The following is a 23,158-nucleotide window of genomic DNA, read 5'->3' as shown; positions in this document are numbered from 1 at the left end:
ATCACTATATCTTCACCAATCGCACAATGAAAATTATAAATAAACGCTTTGGTGTCAAACAGGTCCTTTCAGTGCAATTAAAATTTGTTTTAGGGCACATTTTGACAATGAAGAAAAATGTAAAAGATAAAATCTTAAGTGGCGTGTAATACAAAAACACAGTCTTGTTTCCTTTCAGACCTGCAATGGACACTTTTCTTAAATTCCAAGTTATATTATGTTCCTCCATAGCCCCCTGGAACTCTAACACAATCTCTAGTATTTCACCAACCACTTTCATGTGAATTGCTTACAATTGATTTAGACGCTTCCTTACGCCAAACAAAAAATATACAAAAACATAATCGCATGGGATCTGACTAGAGAATCTAGTAATGTGATGGTATTGCTTGAATTACAGAAAAATGCATATCTCTACAGATTTTCCAGCATGTTAATTACATGAGGTGTGTGCAATCTTAGTCTGCGCCATTGTCTTTTTTCATTTGGAATGTTTTACTTGGCTAATCGTCATGTGTAAGTTCTTATCAATCCTTACCGACTTGTTTACTAAACTAAAAAAAATATAATTCCTTGTATTTTATTAACATAAGAAAAACTATAAAAGTAATATTTGTACAATCAAAACTCAAAATGTTATTATATTTTGTAGTAGTAAAGCAATAAAATAAAATTAATCTTCGAATAGATTGGGTCTAATTTTTATACAAAAATAAATCATTCACGTTCAATGTAAAAAAAGAAGGTAGTAAGCATAATGAAACACGTTCGTAAACTGTCAAAAATATTAATGCAACATTTACGTTCAATTTATCAATATTTACACATCATAATAATAAAAATATTCATATTATACAACTCTGAAGTAACAAAATACATCTACATACAATGAAATTTTAAAATTATCACAAACATCCTAATAAGTCATGAAATGGCATATCAGCTTTATCTTTCACTTTATTAAACGTACTGACAAAAGCCTCCTTTTGTTTATCGTTTGATAAATTTCTGTAAAAATCCGCTCCGGCAATGCACAGCATTTTTCTATCCTCGTACTCGTACCGACCGATTCTAGATTGCACGTACGGAAAGAACGCTCTCAGCCATTTGTTAATACTGGCGCTAATAAAGAAACAAGTTAGGCACCACGTTGCCATTCCAATCGAGAAGGATTGGGTAAAATTGGACAGGCTGAAGACGACCCAATCTTGTAATAGAAATAATTGAGATCGATCAATGGCAGATTGGAAAACCTAAAAGTACAATTAATCAAATCAGAATTTTAAATGTACTCCTGTTGCTTATGTGTAATAAAAATCTTCAACACCCACGAACGCGAAAGGTAAACAATTGTCGAACAGTGTTTTGACCTATACGTCGTCTAGTATATAAACAGTCGCAACTACTCGTCCATTGCAAAATTTATGTTTTTTTTCCCAGGGTTAGAGAGATGAAAATATTATAGCATAATTTGTGTACACCTACGTCTACCTGCGATTGATGTCTGTTTTTATACTAGAAGAGCAATAAATTAAAAGGGATTCTCACTGTGATATTACGTACAGTGAAGACAGTTGTGCAAGTAAAATGATTGTGTCATTCAGAAATCGTGATACATCAGCGCTAGCATCAACGAAAATTAAATTTTGACAAAGTGTGCGAGTGTTAAAAACGGTTCAATTTACAACACACTAAGTTTATGCGATTGAATCAGGCGGTCCTATTTTTTATGAAGTTCAAAAGTAAGTTTAGCCCAGAAAAACAAAAAAAAACTACTCGTCAAAGTTCAGAAATTGGTGTTCAAATAACAAACAGCATACTCATTTGTAGTAGAGACTTTTCGGTAATGTGAAGTGAATTACAAATAGTGGTTCAGAATGTCCAGAATACGCTCTACAACGTTATTAGTGGATATTATTGATCAGGATGCAAATAAATTAGATACGACGAGTTGAAGCGCTAATTTGTCCAAATATTACGGTCGAGTTCGTTAGACGCCGGCGAAAGTTAAGATTCCTCATTTAATCCCGTGCTTTTCGGTCGTAAAAAACACTAAATAATAGTTGTATCGGTTTCACATACTTGAGCTATGGGCAGTTCAAAGTATATATTAAATAAATTCAAAATATGCAAAAAAAAATTTGGGGTGTTTTTTACAATTTACCCTCTAGAGCCACCCCGTACAGGACGATTTTTGACGCCTTCTGGATTTCGATATTTCTAATGATCATGCATCATTTAAAATTGGTTTCAGCTTTTAACCCCGAAGTGTAAACGAAAATTACAATTTATGGCTGTGGGAACTCTACTATTGATAGCAAGCCTGTTCAGATCTGATAACAGGTTACTTTTTTATTTAGCTTCAAACACGAGTACGCACGACAATTTACAAAATATAGATCTGTATTTTATGTGTATATGATTTTAAGATACAATTGAGCTTGGTGGAAAAAAAAATTGATTTTCACTAACCCTGTTTGTTTTTGCAATTTTTTTAATACTTTATTGAGTTACGTATACAGGATGAATTGCCAAAGATTCATTCTTTATATGTAGAGTACCGGGTGACCCAAAAAGACTGTTCCTCGGCCATATCTCGAGAACCGTTCATCATATGACTTAGGGGTAAAAAAAATTATTGGGTAAATCGGTTATGAAGAATCGCTGGAAAATATTTTCAAGTTCTAAAAATGACCAACAGAGGGCGAGCGTAACTGCCATCTTAAAATTTAAAATTGTATTTTCTTTAAATTTCGAATAATAAACTAAACATTCTTTTTTCACATTTTTAAAGAGAACCGCGTTATCTCTCATTTTCGTAAAAACAAAAACTCAGTTATTTCAAAAACAAAGATGGTGTGGGGGGGCGTTCAATTGTTTTTGCAATAACCTGCTTTAACTTCTTAACCGTTTGACCGATTTTAACAAAATATTTTCCAGTGATTCCTCATAACCGATTTACCCAATAATTTTTTTTACCCCTAAGTCATATGACGCACGTTTCCCGAGATATGGCCGAGGAACAGTCTTATTGGATCACCCAGTACATACAGGTATTATAGTCTGGTCAAAAAAGACATTCCAAATAACAAAAACTCCGACAGAGCTGAATTTTGGTAGAGACCTTGTGTACACCAGTAGAAACAGGTAAAGTACCAAAAGTCCCCATAGATCCCATCTGTGCTAAAGAAGTTATTCAAGGTTAAATGTCAAAATTTTCGGTTTTTTGGATTTTTCTCGAAAACGGTAGGTTTTATTAAACATGTAGCTCAGACAAAAATTGTAGATCATAAAATGATCTACAAAAATGATCCTAATATTTTTTTCTTTAAGAACTATCATTCCTAAGATATTGCCCTTTGAAGGAGTTACATTCTACACATTCCCACACCGCTGGTGAGGTCGTATATTTGGCGCGTTTTTTAACGTGGTTTCCCCAGTAGGCCTACTCCACGATCTGTTATTATTATTATTAAATTGCTTTATTGGAATCGTCAGGACATTGTTAAGTACACACACACACACATGCATACACAATAATACTATCTTAAATTAAAAAAAAAATGTAAAATATATTAGAGAAAAGAAAAAAAAAAGATTTTATTCTAGTGCAAGTGTGCTAAAGTTTTATTAATTAATTAATCTCAAATGAGCCTGACCCAAAGGCGAAGTTCGGTTAAGAATGACGGATTATTATGGGAAAATACTGTACATGATGATTATTGATTTCGAAATTGCTATATAGGTGATTTAAACTGTAGTTCTGATTTCTGTTAATATTTTAATCTGATTCGTACTCTTCAAATTCGACTTCCAACAGTCATGTCTTCTTAGATTTCTTTTTCCCCTTCTTCTTACTTTTTGTCTAAGCTATATGTTTGATAGCAGTTACAGTTGTCAAGAAAAATCCAAAAAACGGAAAATGTTGACCTTTGACTTTGAATATCTTTTTTAGCACACATGGTATCTATGGGGACTTTTGATACTTTATTTCTACGGGTGTATCCAAGATCTCAACCAAAATTCAGCTGTGTCGGAGTTATTTGATCAGTATTTTGACTGGGCTATTATTGATTTTGGCAAAAATTGTTCTTTACAAGTTGCATCACCTAAAATTATGGCATGTTAGAAAATATCCTGTGAAAGTAATAACATTGTGAATGAATCAATGGTAAAACATCCTCAATCTCTGTTATGAATGCAGTACCATACCTTAAAAACTACTCTGCTTAATAATTTAGGATGAGGCTGCTGTGGTGACAAAAATTCACCTAAGACCTTCGTTAATATATCCGACGGAGGGAAGAAATCATTTAATATGTTTGGTAACATCCCACATAACACTTCCACTTCAAACGAATATCCCTTTTTAATATAATCAAAAATTGCGGAGATTTGTTCTATCGCTTGTACCAAGTTATCAGGATTGCTTTGTATTATTCCATCAGATTGCGTACTTTCCATTTCCTCCGCGGCACCTAATAAGTCTTTTTCGTAAGTTGCAGATCACAGATTAAAGGAAATAGGCTAACTTACTCATATACATACAAGTGAGCAGTAACTGAAATGCAGGTATTGTCAAAGACAGTCGACCGTTCTTCATAACGTCTAAAGAGAGTTTTACCAGTTGACTACACAGTCGCTCTGATATGCTTCTTTTCAACACCAACCTTTCCAATCCCTGAAACTCGTCAGTTACTTTGTGTTCATGTCTGATTGGCTATACAAACTTTTAAAATTGCAACATGCCCAGCGTTCACTTTTTGATGTGATATGTATGAAATCGCTGCTTGAATAACTGTCATAATAAACTCTGGATTAAAGTATGATTGCTCAATATTTTCAATTAAGTAAAACGCTAATGCCCACACTAGCAAAGTGTGTTCTAACGATTGCGTTGAGACTCTAAAATTGCAGGTAATAAAAAGTGAATACACAGCCTATCTTTTATTACCCATTAAGAAGATGAATGTAGTTTTCTATATATTCAACTGCAATGGGAAGAATCAGCTGCATTTCTTCAGAAAGGCCTCCTATTCGAGTGTTACCGAGAACACAACCCTGTACCACATACAACAAGCCGTGCAGACTTGCTATTTTCGACGGAAGAAATCCACTTTTGAGATTTTGTGCGATTAATTTCTTGACTATTTCGTAAGTGTCCATATCCTTCGTGATACAATTTAGCTTATGCATTATGCACTATGTCATACTTACAGGAGTTAAAACGGCGGCAGCTTTACAAACGATAATAACTAAATATTGTTGTACAATTTCATCTTCGATGGTGTGAACCTTTAACAAATCTAAACACACATCTAACATCCAAGCGAATTGAAATCGATCCGTAAATAAGTCGGAAAGAACCAAAATTGATTTCACCACTTCGTATAGGATGCGTAATGGTGTGCTCTGCGACAGACTGCATTAATTACGAACTTACCAAGTACTGAAATACCTGTCCTTTAATCCACTGCGAGTATAGGTCTATTAAAAACTGTAGACACGAATTTAAATCGAGACCACTCTCGCGTAAAATATTTTGTTGCTTTTGATACACCTGGGCGGCGTGCCTACTTTCATTGTCATTTTCCACGATTCTAGATGATATTAACAAATATTCGACGGAAAGTTGCCCAAAGGAATATGTAGGGTGCAGCTTCTCCAAGTTACTTTTGTTAAAAACGTTGATTATCGAAAATTTACTATTAAATAATCTTGCATGTTCATTAAATTTGTTTTGTAGTATATCATGTACGTGCTTCAGTTTCGTTAGGCTAAAATAAAAATTGTATTTTACAACAATGATGAGCACAGCCATAAGAACTCCTAAAGTGCAAGGAGATAGAAGGATTAGAGTTTATAAAAGGCGCACTACTTTTGCAAAAAACCAAGGTAATGGTAATATGAAACTTTTGGGCAGTCACTCAAGCAAAATGATGAACAAAACTCCTCAAAATAAGTACGTTTAACCGTTTCCCCAAACAAAATTCACTGAGTGCTTGGGGAGGTACTTGGGTCATTGTTGCTTCCCCAATGAAACTGCCCCTGTAGTCCAGGCTAAATAGCTCTAAAATAATTTATTTTCAAAAAAAATTAGTTAGTAGTAGTTTAGAAAAATTCAGCTGTTTTAATTACCATTTACATAGTAATGAAATTATCGGACTTTTTTTTTAAAAGAAAAATCGTATGGAAAGTGCAAGGATGCTATATAATATAACGGGCCCTCATTAATCGAACTGCAAATTCATGAAAAAAAGTATCACTTTCAAAACTAGTTGTACAAATAACTATTTCCCAAATTCTATGCCTGAAAAACCCGGTTTCGCCAGATAAATATTATTTAGCCTGGACTACTGTTAATTGTTCTGTTTGCTTTGGCCATAATAGTCTACTGTGTCTATAGATCAATTTTTATACAAAATACGGAAGCAAATGCAACAATAATCAAATTAATTAACATGACAACCAGATCTTTATTTGTTTTAAAGCTGCATTCACAACGTCCAATTAATGTTTATAATTAATTAGTAAAATTATTACGTCAACTTTATGTAAAGGAATCATTCGCAATGCATGAAATTAATATGTGAAATTAATATGTAAGCAGTGTCGCCATCTATGTAACAGAGAGGTTAATACGGGAACTTTCACCATATCTTGTAGCGCAAGCAAAAAAATCGGCCCTAATCGTAATGCGGCAAGGTGCTTTTCTGTTCTCCACATTCATTGTAGACGCCAAAAAATCAAAACAAAAAAAGGCATGGTTATGTTGACTGTCATATAAAAGCATGCATGCGTACCTCTGTTAATTTCAGTAAAATTAAGCGGTAAAGTTTGCAAACTTCTGCGTTAAGTATTAATTCTAACGATTAATTTTATTGATGTATGTCTCCATAGTAGGTAATTACTTTTCTTAATTGGATTGATAGGTATGAAATAAGTAATTAAAGTTTTTTTCTTTAGGTTATCGATTTCGCTACCTTTATTATCTAACGATTAATTTTCAATATTGTGATTGCCCTTTAAAATACATAGCTTAAACGTTTACGCTAATTTTGAATTGTTAATTGTGCGTATTAATTTTAAGGGTGTGAATGCTACTTAAGAATTTATTTTGATTGTTAAACAAAGTCCATACATGAGCAAACTTCACTTACTAGATCAAAACCTTGAAACTACCACGACCAGATACGCCGGGGGAAGGAGGTAAGATTTGAGAAAAAGCTTCCTTTCAAAAGCGACCACCAGAGGGAGATCCGCCAAGACAGCCGTTCTCTGCTGTTCGGGGGTAAATGAAAGCAAATCATTGATTCAAATAATTATGGATTTCGGCGACTGGAGAGTTCCTAGTTGGGTTGCTTAGGCGTTTCCCTGGGCGCGAGGGAAGTCGTGGTAGAAATGTCGCTACAGGCAGTAGCGGCACTGGAGAAGGGAAGTCTGGCGCCTGCTGTGTCACTTTGGTGTCCTCTTCGATCAACTGCAAGAATTGTAGCAGTTCCAGGATGGTGGTTGGTGCCCTTAGCCGAGTCAGTGGTCTTACCCAGGGGTGGACCAGTAGCTCCAGCTCTTTATTTATGTCTCGTCAAAGGCGAGTGGGTAGTTAACCTTTTCTTTGCAAGATTCTTTTTGCTTTTTGATTCCTGTGGAATGGCGCGTACTTCGCCTAAGGGCTACGGAAATGAGAGCTGCGGCCGCAGTCCACACGCCCAGCCTCAGGGCTTGCGTAGGGAAAAATGTTTGCCTAAATCAAGTGGTTTGATGCTAGTTTCAAGGTGCAGCCAATGGCGGGGTCGCAACCCCTTCTTGCATATCGGTAACAAGACTAGGATTCTGTACCCGGTCCGTGCAGAGTATAGTTGGACGCAAGATTATTTTTAAAGTCGTAACCAGAACGCCTCTTGAACTCCTAGTGCACAAATTTACTTTTTCAAACTTTGAGGGGTTTTTTGTTTTAAAACATTGCTTGATCCCTTCCTGTATCGGTCGAAAACTCCATGAACTTCAACTTTTACATTTCTTACGCGCACTTTTCGGGCAAGCAGGCAGCTAACGCCGAATCTCAACTTTTACTTGATAAGTAGATCTGCAAGATCGTTAAAACAACTAACCTTTAGAAAAATGAACTTTTCATTGGCTAACCCCTAGGTACAGAATCGCGACAATTTCGTACTTTTCTACTGTACCTATGCAATTTTTTCATCGCATATCAAAACTGCTGAATCAATGGGAACCAAAATGTACTAGGCTATAGCGCTCGCTTGACTGGTGCCAACTCGTTTAACGCGTCAGGGACGTAGGTACTTCGTACTTTTCGCCTCTTTTCAAAAACACATCCTGTCCAAATGGGACCCCTCCTAGTCGTTTATGTAGAAAATGTTCATAAACAAAACAAGTTAAAAATAGTTATGCAAACATACATGACGAGAGCGTATTTTCTACCCAATACTATCAAGGCTAGGGCCGGGAAAAAATACCGGTAGGTACGAGATCCTTGCCCCATTCTCTTTTTAGCACATTTTTTAAGAATTAAAAAAAATTTGCTATTGTTTGCGTTTTGTCCGTCCGTCCGGAACCACCTCTACCGTTTTGAACTACTTGTAGGGGAATGGTCCTAGAGTCCTGGAATTTTTTGAAGTAGGTAGCCTATACCTTGAAGATGTGCCAGACGGCCATCAAATTTCGCTGTCTAAAAAGCCCCCCCCCGCACGAATTATTTCCTGAGATGCTGTTTTTGAAAGTAAAACGTGCATAGCTTTTACATACGACAGCCAATTGGTCTCAGATTTTGCATACGTATGCTTTTAGTGGTGCCAAACTATAGAAAATGGATGGGGAGGGGGGGGGAGGGGTAAACATGTTCTACCCTTCATGGTAGTCTAACGAAACGTCTCATCGAAATAAATTGGTTTGTACAAACTATAACTTTCTCTTTTTCGAGATCAGTGAGCGACGGGGTCGGAGGGGGGGGGGTTACAAATTAATTTTATCTCTCATTGTATTCTACTTAAAGGTCTCACCGAAAGGAACCGTTTTCTACCAACTATTGCCCTTCTTCCCGTTCCTCAAAGTACGGGGTGGGGGTGGGGGGGAGTGGAACTAGTTTTATCCTTCATGGTACTCTAATGAAAGGTCTCAACGAAAGAATTAATTTCTACCAACCATAGCCCTTCTCCTCGACCTCTTATCGTGGTCGGGTATATTCCTTTATACTTCAACAACGGATTTTCAGAAGAGGGTACTCACAAAGGCGATTGATACGTCTGCAAGAAATATATTCATTGGTGATGTCAAAACAAAAGCTATTTCGGTTAAAAAAATGCGCTTTATCTGCACAAGAGTTGTGCATAATTTATACTTGTTTAGATTTGCTTCTTATGTCAAGTTCATATAATATACATATGCAAAGAAAGTCAGCATTGTATATGCGCAAACTATTTTGAGGACGTTAGTTTTACTGATATTTGTAGTGTTTTCATATAAAGTTTCATTTAAATATTTGACAAATAAAAAAGTTAGCATATCGCTACGCGCAGGATCCTTGCACGAAGCCAAATCAAATCAGCTCCATATCACCCAAATACGTTCAGTCGTGTACAAGTAGTACGTGTGACGGACGGATGGATTGGCGGATCACAAAGTGCAGCCAATAGCGATTTTTGAAAATAGGCCTTACTACCGAATTTGGAAATTTCAGCCCGGCCATTTGAGTGAGCATCAATATCAGTAGCTAATCAGATGTGTTGCAGCAAATCTGGTCTGATTAGATTGTGCCCAGTGTCAAATGAAGCGCGCTTAATTAGTATGAATTTTGGGACTGGTCGCGGATATTTATGATAACCAGAAGGCGAGGAATATTGTAGCATTTTTAAAGTGTTTAATTTTTCATTACACCGTAGGTACCGTTTAATTTTCATTCCGTTAATTGTAATTTGTTTCCCCTTAGATACTGTTAGTGAAGTTGAGCTTCCGTTCTCGCTTTAGGCAAACACTACCGTTTCCGTGTGCTGTAATTCCGTTTTAGATTATTCGCTATTGACCGACCGCCCGTTCCTCGGAATCGCCGTCACCTCCATCTGATTCCCTGAGGCTTCCAAAACCGCCGCTCTAATCGTAGTGTTATCGCAGAACAAAAAGATAAAATGGATGAAGAAATTACGAAAAAAAAACTTGATTAATGTAACTATAATTGCTTATTCCTATGAATGTGATTGGCCAAGGGATTTTATTGCTTAATATTTAAAGCCGACCAAAGATTTAAGGTTAGACCCTCCTCTAAACACTCATTAAACCAGGCATTAAACAGATGGGTTAAAGAAGGCCTTAGAGCAGCTTCTGTTGATATGTTTATCTTTAAGGAATATCGATTGACAAAATAAGATTAGGTGATGGTTGAAGTTAGAATTTCACTGTTCCACAAAATAATCAAAGTGACTTACAAAAATTACATGAACTGTATCTACTTACCAGGTGTTATTAATATCAATTGGCACATCACGTGATATATGTACAAACTCGGAAATATTTATATCGCCAATGACAGGTGTCGACACAGCTTGGAGTAACAGAGTCGTAATCGCTGTAATTGATAAGCTTGTCACATGAATAATAGTATTTGCATCTTCCAACACGGTATCAACCATAGCGTTTGTATTCAACACACTTAACAAGCACATCCACGTCTCTTCAAATTGTTGCCTACTGGTCCAACCCAAAAGCGTTGTCCTGCAAGAACAGGCACTAGTCAATTGAATTAGCCATGCGCACTTACCTGAATATGAACTCTTCCAAAACATCAACTTCTTGCAGAAATTCGATTGGTAACGGAGGGACCTCTGTATCATTATTTGGTGCTTGTAAACCATTCTTCCACGCCCCCAGTGGAATTAACAAATAGGAGTATGCAAAAGGTTTCCTACCTAATGCTACAATTATATCTTTAATAGTACAATATAATGTCTTAGGGAAGGGAATTGATGAAAGTTCGTGTTTTTCTACCCAGCAAATTAGTACAGACAATTGATGTACAGCATGTGCTCTAGAAACCTTCTCGAGATTTTCTAAAGCAGTCGATAATCCATATTTAGGAATGTCAGGTAACGGCTGACCACCTAATAATAAGTTAAATACTAATTTATATAAACTATTAACAGCAGAACACAGCCATGATGTAACGTTATCGTCCACTAAAATATCACGAAAGCAACTATTTGTTAAAATCACTTTTGAACACGTAACAGCCATATCCACATAATGAATATTTATATTCTTATCCAAGTCAACCATGAAATTGATAGATTCTAAACAAACTACGGCAAATTTTACGAAGTCGTCTAAATTAGCAGAAGGAATCGATGGAACTACATCGGTCAAGGAATCGATGTAACGAGTAACAGCGGGAATGATGTCGTATAGGAAATTCCAAAATAAATTGTCTGAATACAGTTCTGTAACTCTATGACTATATTTTGATTCTTGCGGTTGCTCTTTTCTTCCAAACGGTCGATATATCTAAAAACCAGCACGTCTTTACAACAACCTAATAGTAGATATACAGGGTGTTCCAAAAACTATATCAATGGCTCTGTATTAATACGAACCTGATGAGATTTCGGTAACAAGCTTCTGATATTTCCAACATTTTTTATCAATACATTAATAGACGCACGCAACAAATCCGGTTCCTCATTTATGTGATTTTCCTTCGCAAAATTCACACTCCATGTAATACAATCTTTTAAAACGATCACATTAAAATCCTTATTGGACATGATGTTCAGTAAATCGCCGTAATCTAAATGACTCAATACTTCTCCCATCTCAGGTTCAATTTTATTACTCCTACACCTAGATTTCACCTGCGAGATGTACCACGCCTTATTTACTTGCAGGTTTTTAATGTACTCCGGATTGACGGCACGAGATTGGTCGAACTCTAACGGGCTAATATCGTAATACTGCGTCGCTAACCTATTCAATAAGCTGACTAGTGTTTCGTGCCTAGAATTAGTCACCGTTTTGTATTTCTCAACAACAAGCAATGTACTCACTTTTTCACTAATTTTCTTTCGACCAAGAGATCCATAATTCGCATTAAATCTTCTTTTGCCAGTTGATTGCACACTTCCTCCATTGACATCGTGAGCAGAAGTTCAATTTTTCTGCTCGCAAGGTTCGCCGTTAGCCTTGATAAAGTCAATTCTCTGCAGTCGAGGAAATTGGGCACCAACGAGCACAGTAATGCCCCGACCTGCGTGGGGTGGATGTTTTCAATTGATTTTAAGGTTTTGGTTCTAAATGTTATCTGCAAGATTACACGGTTTCATTAATTGTTCTGTTGAGTAATAGATTTTGATGGTTTTGTATTTACAAATAGCAAATGTCTTTTATAAATTCTTGAAAATAAAGTGAAAACAGTCTGAAACTGTGCAAAGTCGGAATCGGCCCAAGCGTTTGGAAGTTATCGTGTTCACAGACAGACGGACACCATTGATTCCCCTATAAAGATTGCATCGCTTTGCGCCGCCGCTTAATAAAAATATGACAAGTTAAAATCAGAAATTTGTGTTTAAATGTTTTTTTTTTAATTAGTTAGTCTATCGATCGCTTGTTGCGTGGTATGTGTTATTCTGGCCCTGAGTGCCTGTTTTTCTTTCAGCTTATTTGATTGTTTTGTGATTAATCGAGCTCAAATATGATCCAGATGAGTTAAATGTTACATCAGATTTACAGATTTAAGTACCAAAGGAAGTATAACGCACTTACTGTCGCTTGAATCTGAATCACTTGAAACATAACGATATTTTCTTTTCAGATGCTTCGTGAGATCGTATTTAATTTATTCGAAGTTAGAGATATACATATCCTTTCATGGGATTTTTCCATATTACTTAACAAACAACCAAAAGCAATTAGACAAACACCAGGACGTTGCGTTAACAAACGTGCATACTAGTCAACACAGAGCGACAGAACAACTCTGTACCTTAAGCTCGCTTGACGTGGAGCAATAAAAATTGCAATAGCATGTAAGTTGCCAGAGACTTGCATGCAATTTTTATAGGATTTGGGCCATTTTTCTTGCATGAACCGCGCAATTCAAGGGATAACCCTAGTTGTTTTTGAATCCCCTCGTATTTTGATTTTTATTGTTCAATTCGATTACGTTTACAAGATTAAAGACATCTGGAAATAATATTGCGTTAAACGGTTTTTTAAAAAATTTATCTCATTCAAATCCGGTCATGTGATAAGGAGTTCGCCAAAGTGTGTTAGCTTATTGAAGACACATATTTGTTGGATACAAGTGGGGGCGCCGGCGATCTTGCTTTTGAAATTTTGCTAATGGCTAAAGCGAATTTGATTGATGATTTATTTTCCTGGTCATCAGTCAGTTTTGTGGGTTGCAAAGTTCTTGTAGAACAAAGTTTAGATGGTGTTCTAAGAGATTTTAATTCATCGTTATAAAGTGAATGTTCTAGTTCGAGTTAAACTCAAGCGCTGTGTCATGTATGGAAGTAGTTCGAGTGTTGTCAATTGGTGTTTGTGTTTTTGCGCGTCTGCTGTTAAAGAAAATCGCAGTTATGACCGGATGTTGGGATTATTAAACTCTTTAAGGTAATTAAACCTTTCTTTTAAATATAATGTCTTTCAATCGATCGCATGTGCGTGGTACTTTGTTTGTAGGCCCTGAGTGCCTGTTTTTTTACAGCATTATTGATTGATTTTTGTTGAATACATCTGCGTGTGTAAAGGATCAGATTTGTGATTAATCGAACCCAGATAAGAACTTTCTAAAGGCGTAAGGTATTTTTTCAGCTATGGGAAAATTAATCTAGACTTACATCTGATATTGGAAGACATTTTGCATTTATTGCTTGTAAAACGAGACCACTGGCGGATGGATTTCTATGGAGGGAAGAAAAAAATTCGTATATAGGATCTTCATCACATAATCTAACAAGAGTTTGAATATTGTGCACCAAAAACCAGGTCAGTTGTTCGGCATCCCCGATGTTCTCATCCTAAATAATAATACATAACATCAAAATCATGAAGCGCACAAACTTACCACGTAACCATCACAGAATGCTATCATGCCACCAATTCGAGCTATTTCCAGATTAATACACTTTAACTTCTGTTCCACCAACTGATCTTGACTAAAAATGAAAGCAAAGTTAGTCGGACAACAACTTTCTCGACTACCTACAATTTATTAACAATACCGTAACTCTCCGGAAGTTGCATAATGGTACACCAAAACTTTCGATCATTATAATTCAGCAATGTTAGCAGGTAGCACCACTCGATCGTTAGTGTTGGAAAAAATGGAGAGAGCCTAATAATATTTGCATTAACACGATTAATCGGAAGTTCTTCGCTGCTACTATGCTCTTCGTTCACCAAGTGAATGGCGGTGTTTGCAATTTTGCAATGGCTACCTTCACATTGATACATTTAGGAATTTATTTACAAAACTGTAGTTAGTTACCTGATTGAAAGATGTGGGTGCAGACTAAAAGAAAGCTCGAAATCTCTTCCAATAAGAATAGTTCAACTTGTGTGCACTCAGAGTTTATTACTTCAGTGCATCTGTCAATTGCAAGGTCGATTATGCGGAAAATATAACGAACGAAAACCGCCTCTGGACTCATGTCACTAAACAAACTGATCGTGTTGCTAACATTCAGAGGATCTGAAGTTGTGGTCACATTAGAAAACACACTTAACGGCGCGTAGTCTGTTTGAGTCTCCACGATTTTTAATAACAAAAGTTCCTCCTTAACTTGCAAAATGACTAAAAACAAAGTAAGAGTTTTTCCAAGCCAACGAATCACTTGCCGCAATGAGCTGTCCTAAAATATCAGTCGGCTACTACTGCAGAGTAACACGGTCACTTACATTTAATGGTGGCTCATCAAATAATGTAAAGAGGACTTCATTTAACGGTTTAAACACACTGGGATTCAAAACGTACACAAATTTCCTAACGCTGATTATGTCACTTTTGTTAGCGATCGTTATTTTATTTTGTCTCAGCATCGGTAAAAAGACATCAGACACCTGTCGAGACCATTTCAACCACCTATCTGTGCTGTTATCGCAGTACTTGCTTTCATTCAAAATTAAAGTTAGCAAACGGATGACGTCAGGATACTCCAGTAGGCGCAGAAGCATGGAGAGCAACACCTCTCGTGTCGTTTCCAACTCGTTAAAGTCGGACGTATTCGATTTATTTCGACACAAAAAGATGTCTTCAATTATTGGTTCTAACGCTGGAATACAATGAGTCAACAGTGGCTGTCCACTCGCCATTAACCCGTCGCATAATTGAATGATCTTTGGTACGCTGATTATGCTCTTCGAATGCTGTTTACCGTACGACAAGTGCACGAGAAAATTAAATATTTGCGGTATGAGCTCGTTTGCGAACCTGCAAGTGAATGGACCTTTAATCTTATACTATAGTGCGCACAATAAAATAGCGAGACAACCCCTAGTACTTTTTAGATACAGCAAACTTGAAAGTATAGATGTTGCGCCATCGCCAATATTACCATTCATTAAGGTTTGTCGGTAAAAAATACAGGTTCCTTGTTTCGATTTGATTATAGTATTCAAGGTGATTCAACAATTGCACAAGGTGCTATTATGGCCCTAACAAAGGATTTGTAGAGATTGTACTTTTTTATGATAATATGGTAGAATATTCTGCATATTTAAAAATTTTTCGACTTATACAAAGTGCGATCACAAAGTAGGGAGCCAAAAAAACAGTCTTTCAAGCGGACGCCATGTGTTTGGTGACGAATTCTAGTTCTAGATGAAATCTTAGGCATTTTTTAAAACACAGGGTGGAAATGTGGGCTAGAGCTTTGAATATACTTATCTTAAAAACAACATTTTTTAAGATTTTTATGGAATCTAAAATTATTACATATTCTTAAAGGTACTATTTAATAATATATAGGCAATGAAAACTAGTAGTTGCCTTAAAAAAACAAGAAAAAAGATTTTCGCCCCAAGGCGAGTAAGTTTAGCGCATTTTCAATGCACAGATCAATCCTTCCCAAAAGGATATATGGATATAAGCAAGACACAAGCACTTCTATGGTTAAACAGTTGACCATTCGCAGTTTGCGCAACTTCGTTGGAAAATGCGCTAATCATATGCCCCCCCCCCCTTGACCGTGCAGAAATACGCCACTGACCACAAATTTTAAGTACATAGATTATTTTTAACTTACTATAACTGACGATAAAATAAAAACTTTTTTACAAAAAATTGTAGTTTTGAAGATATATTCAGTGTTATAGGCAAAGTGTTCACCCTGTATGTAAAACTAACGAAACAGTTATAGTTTCAAAGACAATTCGAATCATAATAAAAACAAGTAAAAAGGTTTTCGCCCTAAGGCGAGTAACTTAAGCGCATTTTCCATGCATTGATCAGTACTTCCCAAAAGGCCATACCTATGTGCGCTTTGTTGTTTTTAATTACAGGTATCTATGGGTCAAATTTCAAAGAAATATCTCCATATATCGTTAAAATTTTACAGAGATCTTCATAAGTAAAAAAAGGCATTTTGCAATTTGCTCATTTGATTTTTACTGTGTGCGATGTGTTTGCCTTTGCCAATGAAAGTTGTAGTTTCCGATTTTTACTACAGGTGATACAATTTTCCTTACTAGAGGCATTTATGGGTAAAATTTCAAAAAAATATCTTCATACATAAAGTAATTGGCACTGCGTAGAATGCGCACGCGCACACCTTCGCTGTAACGCGTTCGCACCTGCAGATTCAGTATGGGGTCTTATGGACTAATTGCCTCTCTTACTAGTTTGCGCCATTCTTCTATAATACTATCCTTGTTTCTAACCGCATTGATGTCAAATTGACATATGATTAAAACAAAACATAATCTCCTTGTGCTGTCATTGTCACGTTTGGCAAGCATGTACTGTATGTCCATAAGCACCATACTGAATATGGAGGTGCGAACGCGCTATAGTATCGTCGCTCTTATCGTTTATCGCAGCTCCAACATAAATGTACCCTAATGTTTACAATAAGAGATATGTTTGCCTTTAACAGAAGCATTTGTGATTACAATTCTAAAAGATATCTGGATAAATAACGCAGTTGACATTGCGCATCCTGCGCACGCGCACATTATTCTGATGTTTACAATATGCGATATGTTTGCTTTTACTATCTCAATCTTTGGTTAAAATTTCAAAGAAATATTTCCATCAGAAATCTGCGCATGCGCACATCTCATGTTTGTCTTTACTAGGTATCTGTGGTTAAATTTCAACAAAATATATTAACAAATAATAATAAAGTTGATAACGTGCTTCGTTGGAAAATGCGCTAAAGATAGCATTTGCAAGCCTTGGTCTAATTGTTAAAATTACATATTAAATTGAATTTAGTAAAAGTCAAATGAGCATGTTTTCAATCCAATAATTAAGAGTTTATTTACAGAGTGTTTTCTTTATAGGTCTAATGTTACAAAATTTCACACTATACAGGGTGTTCCTAAATATAAATATGGAAGGACCTAATTCTTTGGCTTATTTTGTGTTCAAAAGTTCATAATATTCATAGGCCTGCAAACGCTTCGTTTCCGATCTACAGGGTGTTAAATTTCAAGATGTTTTATCTTCTCCTTCATGTTCCACTTTCTATCCCAGAACATTTTTCGATGCGCCACTGGTTTTCTGATTTGTTTGGAAACTTTTTGGTCTCTTGTAATTTTTTCGTATTTACGAATTACGAATACGAATGTATATTTAGAGCGGGTCTTTTATGTTTGAGTTAACCCCATTTGATGATTAACCTCTTGTTCGAATACATTTGTTTACATGGAAATTGACTGCCATATACGCATGAATGTCTCATGAAACTATTTGAATCAGTTTTATTTAAAAAAAAATCGGAACTCTTTTTAGGAGGTGTCCACAACTCTAATTAAAATACAAAATTTTGTCCAAATCAGTTTCTGTTATTTACTGTAAGATCGTCTCAGTATTCTATTCTTTACACATTTATACTTACGGTATCTGGCCCTCTTCAAGGTACTCAAACTGCTTCAAGACAAACCCGATGAATATCTGTTCGGAATCTAGGAGGCAATAATTGACGCGTAACTGCACCAATTGGCACAGCAGTTGTAAAACGCAGCACTGATCTCTGACATTACTTGTAATGGTATATTGCTAAAAGCACGTTGTGACCGATCGACCAATAATGCTAGTAGGTACTCACCTTTAATGACTTGATCACCATTGGCTCGAAAAGTCTAATATAACTAGCTAAAATTGAATCTGCTCCCCTAGGCAAACCTAAGGATTTTTTGCTATTCCTCCGATGTAAATAGCCCATAACTACGCTATCGCCGTCGCAGTTTAATTTACTCGAGTTATTAAAACCGTTGATACAAACTGAAATATCAGTGTATGGTTTACGAAAGATGGTATGGTAAAATGAGTAATTCCCATCCTTGAAATAATATAAAGAAACTGCCTGGTTTGGTAACCCGCTACTCACCTCTACGTTTTGTTGTGGAAGTGCAATGTTCGTAATATTTCCGGTTAAGTTTGTATGAAATAAGCTTTTCAGCAGCTGCTGGACGCATTCCACGGTATACGACGGCTCTAGATTGAATGTACAGCAGCAATAATTGAGAATTTCCTCGGATACTCGACCTGATTCGAAGAGCCCCGCTATTTCCAGAAGTTGAGATAATGCCAGTAAGGTAGTTCGTAATAGTTCAAGAAATTGTTCGGAGGCCTCCGTGTCCAAAGTTGTCTGCAACATGCAGAAGAGCTTTATAATAAGTAAATATTAGTGTTCACGTTCGTTCTTATACATTCTTAGGCTCTCAAACGCGCTAAAGCTTTCTGTGATTATCACCAACAGACTAACAGCAATAAGTACAGGTACAAACGACTTGAATTCAAATAAACAAAGAAATAATTCTGAAACGAACAGTACAAATACCGCAATACTGTATCTAATTTTCGAAGAAAGCGAAACCTTCTAAATAGCTTAAGAGTTGGGTGCAAACAAAATGATCAGAAGTGGGATAATGAATTACCGTTTCCGTGTTCAGGAGGTTACTACCTTGCTGTAAGGATAATTCCTATTACCTAAAAATCCGAAGCCGAATTTTAAACTCCCTTGCTCAAACGAAGAACGTATTTTTTTGTATTGTTGAATTCTGAAACTACAGAACAGTTATTTTTAGTTCAAGCCAGCAAAGGCAGTATACGCTTCAGTTCTATGTTTGAGCACATGACCAAGCGAGTGTTTCATCTAGAATGAAAGAGTCAGAACGCTGTAGCGCAAGAGTGCTAAACATAATATTTTCCACAATCAGATTCGTTATTTAACTCATGTTTGCGAAATTAAATTTCTAATACATACTATGATCTTCTTACAATGATTTTCATGGTAACCGAAGGCATTGTAACCATTCAACAAATTTGCTCACTAGAGATCAACCCGGTCGGTTTTGCTACTATAATGAAAAATACCAAAGCATGTTATTAATTAATAGTTGTGAAAAAATGATTTTTTTACAATACTCAATTATGTCACTAATCGATTTTTATTTCATTACTAGTAGACCCAGCGAAAATTCTGATTATTTCAGAGGACAGAAAAATGCCCATTTTGTTCTTATTTTTTTAAATTGTATTTGAACACATAAGAAAAATTTTCAATACAACGTATCGTTGCGGAGAAATTATATTTCTCATTTTCCAGTAAATTTGCCTGATACGTATTCTCGAACGATTAGAGCGTTATACGCGGGTGCTCCTTCATATTGAAACAGTTTCCAACTTTTGCTTTTTTCGTGTGCCGACCATAGGTTTATCCGTAATAAAAAATGCTACTCAATACAGTATGTATTTTTTTACGGGCCATATTAAAACAGAAAGTTGATGATGATTTCTTTGAAATGGAACGTTATATGGAAAATCGCTCAACGCTGCCTTGCAGGCCTTAAATAGTTTTTTTATTTTTTTGTATTTGCTCCCAATAAGATCAGAAAAAATAAAAACACAATCGGAAAATTTCGGTTTTTCTGGAATATCTTTGCAAGCAATCTGAATTGTCTGGCTTTCTTGATAGAATAACAATAATAAATTAATTGCGCAATTTTTCCCTAATTTGATCATCTTTGTATCTTCTATGATTTTCTAGATCCCCATGATAGACATCCTTATCTTGGACACAGTTCAAATGAATTCACACACAAAGTAAATTGGGGACATTCAAAGGTCTTCCTCGTAACGTGAAAATGAGCTGCAACATGAAGCAGCACTTCAGTCGCTGGCTGGTGATGGCGAAATATGCATGTATCTATTGCAACAAACCACCTATTTTCCGCCTTGAAGTTTACATACTTTCATGACCACCTGGTACGTGAACACCTGGTATCTGGAAGCGCTTCTTTACGAAGTGTTGTGCCAAAAGTATTTGTGTTGGTTCTAGGAGTTGACGATACAAGAAAAAGGTAGTTGATTTAATTTCCAGAGTTTTGTTTCAGCCGCCATCATCGTAAACAAAAGCTGTAATTAATTTGTCGTTTGCAAGCGTTTGAGTTATTTTTTAGTTATCAAGACACCATTTTCAAGCTCATTTTGTTTTGACGCTTTTTTTAAATTCAAAGTTGCAGAAAAAACTAATCTCTATAGAAAAATAATCCTGGTTGGCGGTACAGGGGTGTTAAGTCATGTTAGAAAAAAATAACAAACATTTTCCGGTATCGCGTCTATCAATTGCATTGTGCGTTTGCCATTAATAAACATTTAAATTTACAGTTGTGACAAAGAGTAACTAATAATTCTTTGGTTGTGATTAGGATTTATTGCTTTCTAGGACTGACACAAACAAGGATAAGGGATTATTGTGGTATAAGTTTTGTACTGACCATTTGTGGTAAATTTATTTAATATTAATATTTCAGTAAGATATTGTAGAAGTGAATTTTCGTGGCCCACTGAAAAGTTTCTGGGCCTACCAATATTCTGTCATTCGTTCGTGGCCCCCGTTGAGAAACACTGATTTAGAAGACGAAGGCGCGAATTAATATTATAGAATGTCAGCTCTGTTAAGTCATTATTAGCAGGTTTTAGTTTCCTATGGTGATTTCAAACGAGCATTGAAACTACAGAGCCATGTAGTCCAGTCAATTTGTACTTTCTGATTACAAAAGGTCCGGTAAAAGATTTTATTTTTCAAACTTGTTTAAATAGTAAAGAGAGAAAAATCCAAGTTTGCCAATTCGAGTGACGTCGGGAGAAATTTCTGTGGTCAAAAATGTCTGCTTTTTTTCGATTTTTCTCAAATAACCTGCCAACGGCAATACCTAATCACTACGCTGACCGATAAGGGAATGCTTTTGTGATCTCTGGATTTACTCATACATATATAGATTAGGTACACTCCTGCCTCAGCTATTTCATCAGCGCTGGCGCCTGGTTTATTGAAAACTGTGATCACTTCCTTCATCGCAAAATTGTTGTGTAATACATCACAATATTTTATCTTCCCGTGTCCAAAGACGGAGGAAGTGATGCTACACCCACTAAATGCGTGAATAAAAAGAATAGTGCCCTCTTATGACCCTTCGTTTTCAATATATTCACCAATAGATAGGTATGTCTCGTTCAGAGGATTCATTTTGCCTTTGTGTGTACTCTCCTTCGACAAACCGTTCCGCTCATAAATTATGCCATCACCAGAAGATTCATTTCTTCCAGGCGTCGCAATCGTCTGTTGTGAGTACCCTTTCCGACAATCCGCTCTTGAGATATAAGTAATTATAAGCGATCACGATAATCGGTCAAGGAGGAAAACTATTGATTGGTAAAAGGTAATTCCTTTCATTGAGTCCATTCTTTAGAGTACCATGAAGGATAAAACAAGTTAGCATTTTTACATCTATTTTGACTGGACTAATGCAAATTTACACCTGTATCAGTTGGATAAGAGACCTTTTGTCGACCTGAGAAATTCAAGAGACAATAGGTGTTAATTAGAGTTATGAATTTAGGAACATTATCTGGCAAATTAAGTAAGTGTAATTAGCGGTACCTGATTAAATGAGATGCAGTAAACACCATCCGATTAACTCGTGGGGGTTCTCAAAAGAAGCGCTCTTAATTAATTTAAACGTTAAGGCCAATTACTGATTTTTAGAACGTAGACAGGCCGTTCAATTAATTAAAGATGTTGTAATTTTTCGATGTAGATAATTGAATACGGTGTGTCGGCTTGGAAAAGTGTCGTTCTTCCATGGAATGCCAGAATTTTATAAGGCAAAGCGGTTGTTTGGATGGGATCTTTTGCCTTTTTGCCAGTTTGTAGGTCATGTTCCCTTGTTATCCTTTATGAACGTTCCGTTAAATTAAAAGATAAACTTTCACAATTTTCATGGTGTTAGTTATAAGGGGTTCAGGTTTGTTTTTCTTTTCTATTTGATTTCCTGTAGCTACTGCTAATTAATATGTGCCTTGTTGCTTGCGTTCCCAAAACAGGAAATGCGGACAACATTCATTGATGTGTTGACAGTATGTGCCATGGCACCATCTTCCTGGAACCACACATTCCTTGGATTTATCCGTTTTCTGCGTAGTTCTGGCACCAAACCATTTTGGATCATCTGAACGCAGCGATTAGAATTAACTACTGAAATGGCATACAACTGCAAAGGTAGTAACGTTGCATTTGCCCCACTCCAATCGTCTTAGGCTCGTACTATGCGTTCTAAAAACATCTGGCGCCAGATTGTCACCCTGTTGAGTGTTGTACTTTTTAATTATTTCACTTGATGTCTGGCACTTTTCTGAAGTGGGTATTGCTATTACATCAGTTAATAAAATGTATTTTCTTCCCATTGAATCGATTAAACAAGGATAAAGTGCAAATGTTTACTTAAGGGTGTGGTTTCAATGTCTGTTATGGAGTTGACCACTACGAGCGCTCGCATACGTTTTGTGTTTTAGGCACCACATACACCAGGGCATCGATTCCCGAAGTTAGTCGATATGCTCCATGATGTGCATGTGATGTGACCGGCTGCCATGTCGTCATGATCGTATACGATAGGGATAAGTTCAAGTTTAGCTGCATTCCCG

General features: G+C 36.3%; 1 protein-coding gene across 2 annotated transcripts in view; it reads right to left on the bottom strand.

The window, feature by feature from the left end:
• Window positions 1-771: 771 nt before the first annotated feature.
• The window catches only part of LOC116175412 (huntingtin), a 37,432-nt gene continuing 15,045 nt past the window's right edge, over window positions 772-23,158 (bottom strand). The window contains exons 13-31 of one of the 2 annotated variants that reach the window (XM_031493520.1): window positions 18,558-18,818; window positions 18,276-18,509; window positions 18,066-18,226; window positions 14,905-15,436; window positions 14,495-14,858; window positions 14,213-14,444; window positions 14,072-14,162; window positions 13,845-14,024; window positions 12,051-12,304; window positions 11,601-12,000; window positions 10,772-11,511; window positions 10,468-10,725; window positions 5,459-5,777; window positions 5,218-5,412; window positions 4,955-5,169; window positions 4,731-4,905; window positions 4,537-4,681; window positions 4,213-4,487; window positions 772-1,253 (exon numbers count right to left, since the gene is read on the bottom strand). In XM_031493520.1, coding sequence (XP_031349380.1) covers window positions 906-1,253; window positions 4,213-4,487; window positions 4,537-4,681; window positions 4,731-4,905; window positions 4,955-5,169; window positions 5,218-5,412; window positions 5,459-5,777; window positions 10,468-10,725; window positions 10,772-11,511; window positions 11,601-12,000; window positions 12,051-12,304; window positions 13,845-14,024; window positions 14,072-14,162; window positions 14,213-14,444; window positions 14,495-14,858; window positions 14,905-15,436; window positions 18,066-18,226; window positions 18,276-18,509; window positions 18,558-18,818 — 5,379 coding nt within the window. In that variant the 3' untranslated portion in view covers window positions 772-905. The remainder of the gene's footprint in view (window positions 1,254-4,212; window positions 4,488-4,536; window positions 4,682-4,730; window positions 4,906-4,954; window positions 5,170-5,217; window positions 5,413-5,458; window positions 5,778-10,467; window positions 10,726-10,771; window positions 11,512-11,600; window positions 12,001-12,050; window positions 12,305-13,844; window positions 14,025-14,071; window positions 14,163-14,212; window positions 14,445-14,494; window positions 14,859-14,904; window positions 15,437-18,065; window positions 18,227-18,275; window positions 18,510-18,557; window positions 18,819-23,158) is intronic. The other variant, XM_031493521.1, reaches the window with a different exon arrangement.

The sequence above is a fragment of the Photinus pyralis genome, unplaced genomic scaffold, assembly GCF_008802855.1.
Source record: "Photinus pyralis isolate 1611_PpyrPB1 unplaced genomic scaffold, Ppyr1.3 Ppyr1.4_LG7, whole genome shotgun sequence".
Lineage (NCBI taxonomy): Eukaryota > Metazoa > Arthropoda > Insecta > Coleoptera > Lampyridae > Photinus > Photinus pyralis.
Note: the sequence above shows the minus strand (reverse complement) of the source record. Positions and strands in the feature narration are given on the sequence as shown.